We start from the raw sequence: 15,581 nt of genomic DNA on the forward strand, positions 1-15,581 counted from the left end.
CAGTTCTTTCACATTCAGATGTTTAATTTACATTGGGCTCAATGGAAACATCCTTTTTGGAATGTTTTTCTTGAATGACAAGACCAGACCTTAAACTAGCAGGGAATGCCAATGTGGTGCTAACAATGAAGATGTTAATGTTGAAGAGCCAGCTATTGAGATATTTCCTCTATTTCATGACTCAGCTTTCTTTTATGGCCTACCTTTAAGTTATTTCAATTATATCTGGTTTTTCTTCATAAAATGCTATAAATGCATTTGCTAAAAGGTAAACTAATTTGGAGCCAATGCTCTCAAGGTATGGAGTAGCTGAAATGGAAAGGGTCTTTGGAGTTCATCCTGTAAAAAACCCATTGAGAGCAAGGTGAACTTTAATGTTAGATCCAAGTGGACTCATAAGTAGAACTGCAACTACAGGAAAAGGTTGAATCATAAGTGACATGTTTTAAAGAGATTTTCTTCTGTGAAGACTTCTGTGATGGGTGAGAAAGAAGCAAATAAGAAAATTTTCTCCAATTTCTTGTTAAAAAATGGTTAAGGAGAAGGCTCTAAAATAATATTCACTCCTTTGTGTCCATTACAGATGAGGGTAAGGTAGACAAAAATGATAATACTTTCCAAGATTGTGCTACACAGTCAGGATTTAAACTCAGAACTTCTGAATAGAGCCCCAGTGCCTGAGCCACACATTCATTTTCTTCTCTGTATTTCCCCACACTCTTAGGCCATGTGGCCACTGTTGGTGAAATGAAAAACAGGTGCAGATCCATGAACAGATGGGAGACCAGCCCTGGCTGATCTCTGGAGGATAATACAACGTTGTTTTCCAGCAAAGAGGATTCCAAAGAACCACAGAGGCAGCACCCCTGCCCTAAAACTAAAGCTGCTCTGTCTCACACTAAATGTTATCTCCACCAGCCCAGCAAGTGGGAGTTTTGAGGAATGGTCTGTTGTCTATCAGCAAAGGACACTGCCTCACTGACCTCTCAGATTTGCAATATTGACATCTCTGTTTTTCAGGCATGTCTATAAAGATTATAGAAGACTAATTGCAATTCCATTCTTAGCAGTAACTGCAGCCAATGTTTCTAAGTTGCTGGAACACGAAATTTCTTCCCTTGAGTAGACATCTTTGGAATGTCTAACTCTCAAAAAATGCCATTTGCCCTATGCAGCATCTTTTTCTGGGAAAATCACTAGTGGTATGGGACAGGTCTCCAGGTAAAATGAATAATATATTTGTTCTGGAACTTTAAGGAGAGATCTACTTTTAATTTCCAGTTCATTGGGAGCTGATGGCTTATTCCACAAGAAGTGGTTAAACAAAAATTTGGACTGCTTTCTTAGTGGGAGAATGATGGTGGATTACTAACAGGGCAATTGCCTGGGCTTAAGCACAGGATGGAGAGCAAAGTATTCCCTGCCTTGTGTGACCCACAGTTCTGTCCCTGGAAGATACAAGGTCACATTTCCCCTCCAAGTGTCACCTGACACATCAGAGGGGGCAGGGCAGCCCTCCCTTTTGCACAGCCCAAAAGGAAAGAGCACAGCCCAAAAGGAAAGGACTGCAAGAAGACAGAGGAGGTTTCTTAGGATCACAGAGTTGGGACTGGACAGGACCTTTAGGGCCATCTAGTCCCACCCTCCTGGCTGTGAGCAGAGACAGCTTCATCTGGATAAGGTTGCTCAGGACCCCATCGTACCTGACCTTGAAGATTTCCAGGGATGGAACATCTTTCACCTCTCTGGGCAACCTGTTCCAGTGTTTCACCACCCTCATTGTAAAAAAATTCTTGCTTGTATCTCATCTGAATGTACCCTCTTTTAGTTTAGAGCCATTCCCCTTGTCCTGTCACAACAGGTCCTACAAACATTTCAGCTTAGATACTGATGAGTGCAGCCTTCTCATTGTTTTCTGGTTTTGTTTTTTGCAAAACCACTCCTGTAGTGCTGTGTCCAGGAGAGATTATTTATCCTTGCTAAAGCTGCTTTTACAGCAAAAATGCCTGTCTACTTGTGCCAAGACATTTGAAGACAACCTATTTCCTTAGACTGTGTTTGGGGCACAAGACCTGATTTGAAGAAGTAGCCCAAAACCACACTGCTGACGTGCTTGTATTCTGCTCAACTGTGAATCAAAGTCATTGGGAAAATCTGTCTTGTCCAAGTGTTAGTCAGGTTTTGGAGAGGAACATTCTCCACTGATGACACAAGCAGAATTAAACAACAAAGACCACCCAGGACACTGGGAATTTCAAATTTCTTGGCCTCAGTTTCTCTGATTTGTTCTTCCCAGCTTCATGTGTGCTCTTTGAGGCAGAAAAGAGCATTTCCTTCATTTTGAACTAATATTTGTCTTGCAGTGAAACATTCGTGAAAGCAGCTGGTCCCAGAGGTGGGGTGTTCCAAGCTCCCATTTTGGAGCCAAGTACGTACGCTGTGGAGTCAGTCATGACACCCCTTTATAGAGAACAGACAATGACTTTTGGATCTTGTGAGTACCTTTTCTCCCTGCAGATAAGTTCCCCTCCCCCATTCTTTTGGAAACATCTCAGGCTGTATTGGAAACAGAGGATGTAATTTATTTTTATCGCCTTCCCTGTCAAACTGGCCAACTGCCACAGGGTTCTGCTTTCAGATGTAGCAAGAGGCAGGAGAATCACAACGAAGAACCATTCATTTCAGTGGCTCCTCCTCTGTTTCCTTATCTTATTTTGAGGCTACCTACTGTGCTGTCTTATCACTCTTTCTGATCCTGCAAAACTTCTCTGCTGCTTGACCCCTCTGCAGAAAGAGCTGACCTGCTTAGACCTCCATGCCTCTCCTCTCCTGCTCCCGTGCCCACAGAGCATGCTGCTCCTTCCTTTGTTGCTGCAGGGCTCCTTTCTCACTGCCTGTCCTACCCCTCACTCCTCTTTTCCCCAGCTCGGACACTGCCTTCCATTTCCTAGCTGAATGTCCATACAGCTGTGTGGGTTCCTTGGGAATGCGCAATTCCTCACTGTCCAGCCTGCCCTTTGATGTCAGCTGAGGAGGGATACATCTTCTTTTCCATCTCTTCACATGTGCCTATTAATTACTCTCTTCAGAGGAACTGTTTACTGACTATCTCTCTGTTTACAGTTGAATACAGCTAAACATTTGGTCTTCACAGTTCCCCTCTTCTACACCACCCACCCAGTTTCTTCTCAATTGTTGCAAAATGGACGTCTTCAAATCTCTTTATAAAGGCACAGATACAAAGTACTTATGTTCTACACCCAGCCTCCTGCTCAGGGTCTGCTTCACTTGCAGGGAAGTAGAGAAAGAAGCTATATTGGTGGTTTTGTCTTCAGGCCTCCAACAGAAAAGAAGCGTTGGAGCTTTTGCTGCACAGATTCCTACCTTGGGTGCTGTAGAAAACCCAGAAAGATCTGCAAGCATCAGACTCATGAAATAATACAAACCCAGTATGAGGTATAGAAGTGTGCCCACTGAAATGAGAAGGGCTACCTTATGCATAAACTGTGCATATGTATTTGTGAAATCAAGGCCCTTGGGCAGAGGGAATTTTAATAGGCTAGGGAGGAAAAAATTACTCTAGCAAATGTGCAGAAAAGTTGTATGGTTATAATGTAGCAGTTCAGATCTCAGATGAAAATTCCTTCAGATTTCCTCCTTACTCCATATGGAGCTTAAAATATTACTAAATAATATGAAATAAATCAAAAACAAATGTGGGATGGATTGGGTTTTTTTTTTTCCCCAATGAACAGATTATTGTCAATCATAGGATCATGGAATGGTTGGGTTGGAAGGGACTGACTTCCAACTCCCCTCCTATGGACAAGGACACCTTCCACTGGACCAGGTGGCTCAGAGCCCCATCCAGGCTGGCCTTGAGCACTTCCAAGGATGGGGCAGCCTCAGCTTCTCTGTGCTAGTCCCCAGCCAGCCTCACAAGGAAGAATTTCTTCCTCATATGTAATCTAAACCTGCCCTCTGTCAGTTAAACCCACTACCCTTTGTCTCATGTCCTTGAAACAATCCCCGTGCAGCCTCCTGTGGCCCCTTTAGGCACTGAAGGTGCTGCAGGGTCTCCCAGAGCCTTCTCCAGGCTGAGCATCCCCAGCTCTGGGCCTGCCTGCCCTGGAGACAGCTCCACTCCTCTCTTGGTGGCAGAGGCAGCCCCAGCACTGGGCCTGGAAGGAACAGAAGCTTTACACTTAGAACCCACAGTTTGTAACCCATCTCCCATGCAACAGAAACAGCGATGGGCTGGGGCAGGGAAGGGCCAGGGAAGGAAGTTCAGGAAGGCCTGAGGAAGGACACACAACCAGCTCAGTTTGCAGAGCCTTCCAGCTGCAAAGTGGAGGGGAACAGAAACATGGGAGTGAACCTGTGTGCAGTTAATTTTCATAACTTATCCCAGATAGGAAAAACAGCCCCAGCAGAAAAACAGACGGCAAAGCCTGACGTGTCAATTTTGGTGTCATTCACACTCATTTCCCTGATGCTCCTGTAAATGCAGAATCTGCATTTATATCCAAAACACTTTTTAATGAGAGCTTTATTGACACATTTGTTCTACTTCTGTATAACAGGATAATGATGAACAGCTGGCTACAGATAATGACAGGCACTCATTTATATTGGGTTTCTACCTTCAGATTCTGGAGGCTGTTACCTTTTTTTTCCTTTAAATTTTTAGCATTCTCGCCCTCTGTTGTACTTGCATTTTATGGTGCTCACATTTACTATTCTTGTGTGCTAGGAAATGAATAAGCATTTTAAAAGCTTTATGTTTAATTACATTTTCAGCTATTAATTAGACACATAAACAAATTAAATGTACATTTAATTAAATGTTACCCATTTAAACGGGTAAACTGGAAACAGAGTCCATCGACTTTAAAACCAATATTGCGTGCATTTATCTTAATTAGTCAGGTAGTGTTAGGGATTAATGAACTTTAACTGTTCTATTCATAATCAGATGCATTAGCATTTGTGGCACACAGAAGATGAGTTCAGATGGGAGCTCTCTCCTGCTATGGATTGTACAAACAGAATGGGAGGTGCATCTGCAAGACTTTCTCTGTCACCTTGCAAAGGAAATACTGATTATTTTGCTTTTGCAGGTGTGAACTGAACATTCAAATCATCCAAAACTTTCCCCTACCTTGTCATTTCATATTTACACCCAGGAGATTTCTCTTCCACAGAATGGCCATTCAGCATCTTGAGAAGTGGATCCTCATTCTGGCACATCCAGGTTCTAGTCTGAGCAAATACAGCTCATGAGGAAATATTAAGCCCACAAATGTCCTAAAGAACTCACCTGATTGTGAAAGCAGTTATTTCAGTGAAAGTCATTTGGGAGCAGTCTGGAGCACCTGATCTGGCTGTGCAGCAAACAATTGGCTAATTGGTTTATTGATGCTGGGAAGTAAAATGTGGAGCCACAGATCCTCAGATATTTCATTCTACAGATGAGATTATAACTTCAAGTTTGGAGAATTTATTTTTATAATTGATACACACACATTCAAGGTTATAAAATTTCCTTAGTTGTATTGGACCATTACTAGTACTTCTTTTCTAGTACTTCTTTTTCCTTTCTGCCCTCCAGGATAAGTTACAGTCACTATTTTGAGAAAGATATTTATCTCAGCTGGTATAATTTTGTGTAAGTTTTTTTTTTTTTGTTTGTTTGTTTGTTTTTGTTTTTTTTTTTTTTTTTATCAGGTTCTATTTAACAGATATTATGTTTACAGCCCAGACAATTTGCAGTTTCAGAGCCTGGTCTGGACAGTTTCTGACTGATACAAACAAGCTGAGCTGACTGCAGTGAGCAGCTGAAGTTCTGAACATGAACACACCGTGCTTGTGGTAAGTGTTTAGCAGTGGATTTTTATCTTCACCAAAAAATAAACTCTCCCTGTTTTGCCAAGGCATCCAGGTTGACAGAGGGATTAACTTCAGTAAAACAAATGAAGGTTAAACAGTACAAAACAGCCCCCAAATGGCACCTGACTTAGGTGCTCTGTGCAGCACAGAGCTGAGGGGCAGAGGAGGAGGGATTGCAGCAGTCTCCTGTTAGCACCCTTCTCCCCCAGCCTGGGAGTTCCACATCCTTGCCCTGGGCACAGGAGCAGCAGGAAGGCAGAGCTGGGCCTGCCGTGCCCCAGGGACTCCTCCCTGCAGCCCAGGCTGGGGAATGCCCTCGGGGCAGGGCACTGGGAGCAGGGAGCCCCAGCCTGTGCACAGGCAGGAAGGTGCCAGCCTGCTCCCTCATCCCTGCTGGAGCCCCACTCTTGATGTGCTGCCAGGCTTTAAAGTGTTTTAAAGTTCCTTCCTTTCACAGGACATTTTAGTATCCACAGGCAAGGGGTTTTGGATGCAGAAGGTATTGGTGTTCCAAACAAACAGCAAAGTTTACCACCCACTGTCTTGGTTGTCTTCTACACATGGTTCCGTTTTACTTTTGGTCTGCCGCTATTTCCAGATGTTGGGGGAAAATGTTTAATTCTTGGGGAAATTTTAATTAATGAAGAATCCAGAATCTTTTTAGCAGCACCTACGCAGTAGCTGGAGGAAAAAAAGGTAAAGTCCATTTTAATACCTCCCAATGCTTTAGATTTACAGGAGAGCTTTCCTATAATATTCCAAATGCTAATTATAGAACTGTATTTAACAAAGGTATCCCAACATGCATCTCTGTCACACACACACAAAAAAATCAAATGGAAAAAAAAAGATGGACTTGTGATCAGAAAGTATATGCAAACAGGACAACATGTGGTAAAAGATAAAGGCTGGATTTAGAATTGTTAGTGGAGTAAAGTTCAAACTGGGAATGCGTGCTGGGGTAGGCACTGGGCATCTCTGCCACTGCTGCTGCTAAAGCCCTGCTAAAAGGCAGCTGACGTGGCTGGGTCTGAGCTCCCCTGTTTGGCCAGGCCATGGCAGAGTTTGTCTCTGTCTCTGTAACAAACACGAGCCTCACCTGCACTCTGGGTCCCCGAGGTGACCAAGGACAGACTCAGGAGTCAGAAGTGGTGCTGAGCACAGCAGCTGTGCTGACACCCCACACTCACAATCAGCACTGCACACAGAGGAGCTGCATCTTTGATGTTCCTGAAGTGCACACCTTCCCCACAGTGCCACAAAACCTCCACAGCTCCATCAGTCAGGTCAGAATGAACTTGGCACTGAACTTCCCTGCACAAAGGGACTCAGATCCAGGCAAACTCTCTTCAGGACAGGAAGAGACAGGAGTGAGCTGGACAAGAGGCTGTGTGTGCCTGTAGATCAGCTGCTCCTGGTTTGGTGTCTGTCTGTCTGTCTGTCTGTGCAATCCCCTCCCTGCTCTGCAGCAGCACCCACAGCTCAGGCACTGCTGCTCCTCAGGCACTGGGCACTTCTGGCCTGGCTTCACAGGAGCACCTTTTGCCTGTGACGTGCTCTGCTCCTTGGGATGTGTCAGGCTTTGTTCTGATAAAGGCAGAAGAGAGTTCTGCCACTGTTTTTCAAGCACCACATTGCCTATGAGGAGAGAGAAATTTTAAAAACTCACTGATTTACCATGTTAAAAAAAGATGGCACATTTATTGCTACATAAATGTTATATACATAGTGTTTTCTGTTACATTGACAGAAATTTTTTGAACTTCTTGCTGCTGGTTGAAAGGTTTATCAGCAATACCTTGAAATTTGACACAGGGTACAAATCTGCAATAAACCAACAATGGAAACTGGAGAACAAGATGAGAAGCAATTCATCTCGGACAATTAGCTCTTACAATACTCCATAGGTACTACACGGTATGCTAGAACCCTACTATGGTCTTACAATGCTATTGTAAATTTCTGATATTAATGAACAGGTTATGGTAAATAACCCTACATTTTTACTACCTAATATAGTAAAATAAAGTAAGAAACTTTTTACTGAAAACTTTTTTTGATTTCAAAAATCTAGAAAGAGTAATATTTAGAATTCAAGAAATTTTCTTACAAGATTATTGTATAAAAGACTAGCTACAGTGAAAAATAAGCCAAATGTTTTTTTCTTTCTATTTTATGAAGGAAAGCTTCTGGGCATACTGCAAAGTCTAATATAGCCAAAAAGACAACAAGCTTAGAAGGAAAAAGGCCAGGCAGTGGCACGTGATCACTTTCACACGTCATAAGCAACAAATTCCGTTTAGCTGATAAACACTGAAATGAAGAACAAGGCCACAGATATAATCAGGTGTTATCTGACGATATATGCAAATTAAAGTAATAGAAATGAGTCCACTAATTCCACAAACTGTTTTGTTAGGAACCATCCAGAACATGAGCTTAAATTCATTAGTTTATTTTATCAATCCATCTTTTGTTCTTTCAAATTAAACGACTTCATAAAAATTATAGTTTTGTTCCTGTTTTGTGTGTGAACCAATTGCCAGTGATGAAAGATGCACTATATAAACAATAGCTCAGACAACCTTGGCTTAGGAAATTTCCTCCCATGGTCATTGCAGTGGAAGACAGTTTCCATGGAAGTTCAAAGGGATTTTAACCATTTCAACACATCTGTGACAGAGGAATACTTATGGACACTATTCTGGTGGAGAAACATTTAAAGGTTTAATGCTAATATGGCTTGGGACAGGGGTATTTGCATTTGATTCACACTATTTTTCTCCACTGACAAGCCATACAACATGACATGATAGTTAACGTGTACAGGAAGGAAAAACTGGTGACCATTGCTCTTAAGATTCCATTATGTAATAAGCCCACCTGGCTGGTGGTTATATCATCACACTACCTGCCACGGTGAATTCAGGATTTTACTATTCACCAAAGTTACAGCCTGAAAAAAATCTCCTTTGTATTTTAATGCATTTTGTGCTTACATACAGCTAACACTTTACATGTACTATATGTAGTACTTACTGCTCGGAAAACAAAGCAACTCTAACAAAGTAGATTCTCCCCACCCAATTTACACTTCACGTTACAAGCTTTACTATGAAGCCTAGAAGCCTAAAAAGGTTTTGTTTATAATTAGAAAAAAAAAACGTTTGAGGAAAGTCTGAGGGAAAATAAAAATCACTTTTTAAATCCAAGAAATGTTATGGTCACAGTATTGCTCCAGCCTGCAGCCTTCACGAGGCCTCTGCGTGGCTTGAGGCACAGAGCTCAGTATGGAAGGGGAACTGTGACCATAACTGTTCAGATTACCAGAGATCAAAAATAACATAAAAAAAGCTATACCAAGGAATAGTTTCCTATTGCATGGAAAACACTAGTCATATGGCAAAAGGAGAGGAAAGGACAACAAAAGACTTTTCCCTTCCTTTTTTAAGACACTAATAGGTATGCTGGGAATGCTACGGGTCGACGGTTGTCACTGCTTTGTTCTCTGAATGTGAACAGCTTTAGTAAATGCTGGCATTCAGCTGAAATTTTATCAGCTTTTAACATGTTAACTTTTCCCTTTATATGTAGACCTTTACAGTTCCATAACAATAAATAAAATTTGTAGTTACAATGCATTTGTCAATTCAGTTTAGGCACAAGGCAACTTCCACAATGAGTGGAGAGATCACAACAGTCTCTGATTGTGCAGAAGCGACACACTGCTTGCAACAGAATGATATGTTCAGAGTATCTCATGGGCTGAAATTCTGTCTGAAGATCTTGTATCTTCACTCCTGATGCAGGTGTTGACCAGTAGCTTTGATCATAAGATTGCATTTGGGTTTCTTGCTTCAAGTGTTTTCTCCTGTCAGGTTTGTGTCTTCATATAATGTTAGTTGTCTGTGTCCTTGTGAAGAAAGGTCACCTTCTGTGTATCCTACCAATAATTCTGGAATTCTAGAAAGAAGTTTAGGAGAAGAAAGAGGTTATTAGGAAAAGAATAATTAAAAAGCTTAGTATCAACAATAGAGACCTAATTTGAACTGGATTGGGTGGCATTTTCAGTCATTTAGGTGCAAAAGAAGATCACACTGAGAGCCCCTGAAATCCCCCGTTCCAGAGATATCCACCTTGAATGTGATATATTGAAGAGATTAAAGAACCTTCTGCTGGGCCTCTCTGCATAAGGGAGAAAGAATAATCTGCACATCTCAGACCTTCAGTTTGTGTCTGACTTTGCTCTCCAAATCAAGCAGTGCCAAGTTCACTTCCTCCTGAAGGTAAATTGCCACGTTCCTGTACAGCCCTTTCTGTCAATGTTGCACTTCAGTCAACCCACAAAGTTACTGCTATTAAAAAAGCAAAGACACCAAACTTTTGAAAGTGGTTCTTTATATTTATATTGAAAGAACAGATTAGGTTGGCCGTAAATTAAAAATTATCTGACAATTCCAAAATAGCCAATTACTCTTGTATGAAATAGAACAAATTAGAGAAATTCAAAGCATTAAGAATTAGAATATACACAACAAGAAACCTCCCAAACCATAAAATTCAGTAAAGTTCTGGATTAAAACAAGGACACTGAAACCAGTTTGTTTTTTTTTTTTTTGGAAGTGGCAACAGGTCTACTGAAATACTCTTTTTTTTCCCTTTTAAAATCAAGGTTTCCCAACTATTTAGAAAACCAACCAACACCAAGAATAAACCCCAAAGACTGATATTCCTGTGGGGCCTCCCCATGAGTGTGTTTCAATGAGATATTACATACTGGGCTACCCTGCAAAGCTGCAAACACTACTTTCAAATTTTAACTATCTTTACCAATACAGATTGTGACTTGAGACAGTTGCCAGTCTCTGTTGGGCAAATGAGAGGAGTCAGAATGACTGGCCTTAAGCCAGAGAGCCAATCTCTCTGGGATGAGGAGTCCCTGAGACTGTATCAGCACTGGGAAACAATATGCGGATTTTTAAATCAACTAATCTGATATTCAGACCATTTAAAGATGTATAATTCATCTCTAATAAGCTTTGCTTATCTAGCAAGCTGTTCACTGTTCCTCTGATGTCATGCCAAGAAGGCCACCTGAGCCAAGAGATGTAGCCATTGGCAACAAGGCAAGAAAATAGAGACTGACGACAATTTCTTGGGGTTTTATTATAAACCCAAACAAATCTGCAGCCTTCTGCTTCTGCTGAGAGATGTGAAAGCACAGACGAGTTCGGTGCTGCTGGCAGCTCAGGAAGTGAACCCCCATCTCCAGGTGTCCCCCACAAAGCAGCAGAGGTGTCCCCACGTACCTGGCTGGTGTTCACATATGACCCATAGGGTTGGTAGTTTCACTCAGGCCAGGGTGGCTTCCTGGGTGTGCTGTTGGTGGCTCTGCCGATACGGCAGAAACTTTTTCTTCTTCCCTTCTCTTAAGGCAGGCTGCTTTAGGGTTTAGGTTTCGTTCTGTAACAGAAGAATCAGAGTTCTTAATCTCCCATCCACTGACACCATGGGCAGTATCGATACAAGAAACCTGGAGCAAAAATAGCTCTGCAGCTTCCCCCTTCAGCTGCTGACACCCCCTGCTCACCCACAGGTGTCCAAAGCTGCAGACAATCACTACTACTCACTGCCAGACAGCTCCTAAACTGGTATTTGAAAAACCCAAAGAGACAAAAAGCCAAGCCCAAACCTTTTCAGCAGCCTACATATGCCTTCAGAAACTTTTAAAAAGCATCTCCTTTATCAGCATAAGACACTTAAGTGCTAAATGAAAATTGTCTGCAGTTTGCAATATAATAAAATGGAATGCATCCATTTTGTTGGTAGGCTGAATTCTTACCAACCTTGCTGACATCACACCAGTTTTAGTAATGTTGCTGCCTCTTCCTCCCCAGTATGAGCCAGCTGTTAGGGCAGGGGAGGCAGCACACCCTGAATGGACACTTCTCATCAGCCTCAATCACCTTGTGCCCATCTTGGTTCAATCAAAAGACTGTGATGACAGTCACATAAGGCAGGAGCATTATTTTTTTTCCAAACCCTATTTCCTCTCACATTAAAGCCAATGCTTTATAATAACCAGCTGTGGGCCAGCTATCAAGGTATTTTCATCAGTGTGTTTCCACTTTCCCACTTAGCTTCAATAGATGTAGATTTGGATCTTACTTCCAAATAATGACAGTTTCTAAAAGTCAACTGTTTCTGTTCTTCAAAATGGCTTTTCATGAATCAAATACAGAAGATGTCAATCACAGGGGTCCAAAAGACACACAAAAAACATGTAATATATTCCACCGTGGAATTTAATCAACATTTTAAGGTATTTTCTAGCTGTCAGTACATTCTGTTTTGCAGTTGGAGATGGCAGATACAATTATAACTGCAAGAAGTCTGCCAAAACTGAACAGACAGCACAAGCCCTTTTCTTGCACTGCACAGGCACCCCTCTAGTAACTGCAGTTTAGTGACCCCTGTGCATTTTAGCTCATCTGACAGAGACTATTTTGGATGGACTTGATAGTTCTGCTGTCACCAAAGTCATTATCAGCAGCCTCCTACTGCATTTCCTTAAGGATGAGCACTCCCTAAAGAGTCTACCGGAAAAAAAACCCAAACTGCTAACTTTCCTTAATCACAGTTTTCTTTGTCTAAATGTGGCTTGCCTTGAAGTTTTAAAGATTTAATTACGTGGAAACTTTGAAAGGAAGTTAATTTACAGTGATTTAGGAAATGGAGATAAAAACCCCTGGCCTCCACTGAAAGCTTAAATCTGAAATGGTTCATTTTGAATAGCACCAATCACAAAATGAGAAGCTTCTTTACCAGCAGAGAGAGGAAATTGTTTATGCAATTACACAAAGCACTGTGCAAGCTCCTGTGGGTGTCACACAAAGCTCTGGTCAGTCACCCACAGGAACAGGTGCAGAGGGGGACGGGAAGACAAACGGAGCCAGGGCCTCTCTCCGGGAGCTCGGGGAACGGAGGAAGGGAAGTTCTCATTTACACTGCCTGCACAGTGGGGCCAGCTGAGCTGTAGCACTAAAGTTTTCTACCACTGACACCAGGGCTGGAAGTCCTCTGACCGAGGCAGAATGATTTTGTTAACATGGAGCTTCCTGTGAACTCCAGAATGTGTGAGAGCAAGGAGATGCTTTTTTAAACACCAAAACCCATGCCTGATTAATGTGACTTCATAATGCTCAGCCTTATCTTCTAGACCAGGGCAACCATTTTCAGACCAAAACAGTGCCTGAGTTCTAACTCTCAGAGATGCTAAACTGGGTTTTACAACGGCCCCAGCTGCTGTCTCATCTGCAGTTGCTCCATGCCTTGAAAGAGCTCTGGCTGGAGACAGTGTGCTCCTTTACTGACAACTGGATCAGTAAAAGTGCCTGAAAACACAGCATCTCATCCTTACGGCATGAAGTACCTAAGTTTGTGTTAAGTTAGTTATTTAGCCTCTTTCAATAAACTTCTAAGTTTTGCTTGGATCTTCTGTGCAAAATGCAAGCAACAAATGACAAAAAGGAAGTAAAAATGAGGTTTGCAAAATGAGAACATGCTATCACTTGGTGGCATCAGTTATACAAAGATGTAGTGCACTGAACAATACAACCACTGACATTCCACATCTCAGACTTTTCACTTGACACACTTCCATCAGTGAGACACCAAGGAAGATGGCTGCTAATGAGTCCCAAACAGCAAAACACGAGCAGACTCATTGGGAAGTGCCACCTCCACAGAACGAGACTATTTCTGTTGGAAGGGACTCCCAGCCACCATCCAGTCTGACTCAGGGCTGACCAAAAGTTAGAGCAAGGTGCTCCAGAACTTCAACATGTCTTTGGCAAAAATAAACATGGAGATTTAAAGTCAACTGTGGCTTCACCAACTCACGAGAACAGAAGAGTTGAAGAACCAAACGTAATCCCTAGAACCACCTCTCCTTACGAGAACGAATGGCAAAAAGTAGCTTTCCTTCTGCACCTACAGCAAGTCTATTGTTTCTGCCTTGGAAAAATTTGAAGGAACCAGAGAAAGAAGATTCATGCAAACCCAGCTCTGATTCAATTAGAGTACAAGCTTCCTTCCCTCACCAGTACATGTTTAATGCAAAATCTTATGAAAACACAAATAAACACACTGCATTTTAATATTTCAATTATGCAGAGTTCAGCCTAAAACAGATCTCTTGTTGTTGCTACTACAAAACAAGTGCTTGTTACAATTTAAAGCAAGATGCATCACTATTTGAATAAAAGAATTTACCTTGAAAACTTAAGTGAAGACTACTTGAACAGGAAAATGAAAGGTCAAATTATAAACCTTATACTCACTCTGTTCCCTCTTTGCTTTTTCTAAAGAACTTCAGCTTCATTACAGAACAGCAAACCCCCTTTCAGCAGCTCATGCATTTGGCTGAGCAGGTTTCAGGAGCCCCACACCGCTGCCACAGGGCTGGCCCAGCCCACAGGCACTGACCTCTGACTTGCTGCTCCAGGCTGAGGATCACAGCCACGGCCTGGTGCAGGATCAGCAGCTTGGTCTGCGGCTTCTCACTCTTCAGGTGCAGCTGGCACATGCGGCCCAGCTCCTTGAAGGCCTCGTTGATGTCGCGCACGCGCAGACGCTCCCGGGCGTTGTTGGCCATCCTCCGCTCCTTCTCCCGCTCGATCTTCTGCTCGGGGTTCAAATCCTCATCCTCGTTAGTACTGCTGCAACAAAGGAAACGTAACGGGCTATTGAAATAACACTGGTGCTTCATCCTGGTGCTGACTCCCAATAGATAATGAATGAAATAATTTCCAATGAAGTTTTTGCTATTTTCCAATGCATCAGCTTATATAAAAACACACTCAAGGAATTTTCATTTCATGCGCTGATTTAGGAGTTTTACTTTAGGTAAAGACCACACTGGCAAATTCTAGAACTATTTTTTCTTCTACTACTCTGTAGAGCTAAACAGTTATATTAAGAATTCCTGAACTGCCTCAAATGATATCAAGTTGCAAACCTTTTTTAATACAGGTTCATCCAATTTAGTCTAAAACTGTGCAAAACCTCTGTTCTACTAAAACTAACACACTAAATCCTATTGAACATGTCTTAATACAGATTATGCTGCCTGTGGTAGCAAAATTCTGATTGTTTACTGTTACCTCAAATTTCAATGCTTGTATCAGGCCTGTCAGGCAGATCCTGAAGCATTTCCCCAGTATCAGCTCCAGTTTTGCGTCTGTGGCTTGGGAGAGGACAAAGTGTTTCAAGAGGATATTTAGCCACAGTGTTTCACCTCAGGCTCCAGGTCAGGAGCTGGAGCTCTCCACCGCCACAGACTCACATCTGGAAGGGCAGCCCTGGCCCAGGTACAAAGTATCGGGAATTTCTGACATTGTCCCATCCTCTGTGCTGGGCAGAGCCCTCAATCTTTTGCTGCTTACATGTACAGGCAGACATTAGGCATGGCACTAGCGTACGGGAATGCACACTTGAGAGATGATTTTCCCAGCACATCCTCTACCTTGTATTTAAATATATACAGATACTATACACTTTTTCTCCCTTTCAGCTGCCCATTGGTGTATGCAGTGCAGTAACACAAAAGCCTTGCAATAAATTTATCAAATGTAAGGACAACGTGCTACTGAGCATTATCAAAGCACAGATTCCCCACGTTACGTCAGCAA

At 42.3% G+C, this 15,581-nt stretch overlaps 1 protein-coding gene across 14 annotated transcripts in view; it reads right to left on the reverse strand.

Moving 5' to 3' along the window:
* Positions 1-7,570: 7,570 nt before the first annotated feature.
* TCF12 (transcription factor 12) overlaps positions 7,571-15,581 on the reverse strand; it is a 159,629-nt gene continuing 151,618 nt past the window's right edge. For 11 of the 14 annotated variants that reach the window (XM_058811318.1, XM_058811321.1, XM_058811319.1 and 8 more), the window contains 3 exons: positions 14,377-14,609; positions 11,199-11,352; positions 7,571-9,852 (listed from right to left, as the gene is read on the reverse strand). In XM_058811318.1, coding sequence (XP_058667301.1) covers positions 11,210-11,352; positions 14,377-14,609 — 376 coding nt within the window. In that variant the 3' untranslated portion in view covers positions 7,571-9,852; positions 11,199-11,209. The remainder of the gene's footprint in view (positions 9,853-11,198; positions 11,353-14,376; positions 14,610-15,581) is intronic. The other 3 variants (XM_058811320.1, XM_058811317.1, XM_058811325.1) reach the window with 1 other exon arrangement.

The sequence above is a fragment of the Ammospiza caudacuta genome, chromosome 10 (assembly GCF_027887145.1).
Source record: "Ammospiza caudacuta isolate bAmmCau1 chromosome 10, bAmmCau1.pri, whole genome shotgun sequence".
Taxonomy (NCBI): Eukaryota; Metazoa; Chordata; class Aves; order Passeriformes; family Passerellidae; genus Ammospiza; species Ammospiza caudacuta.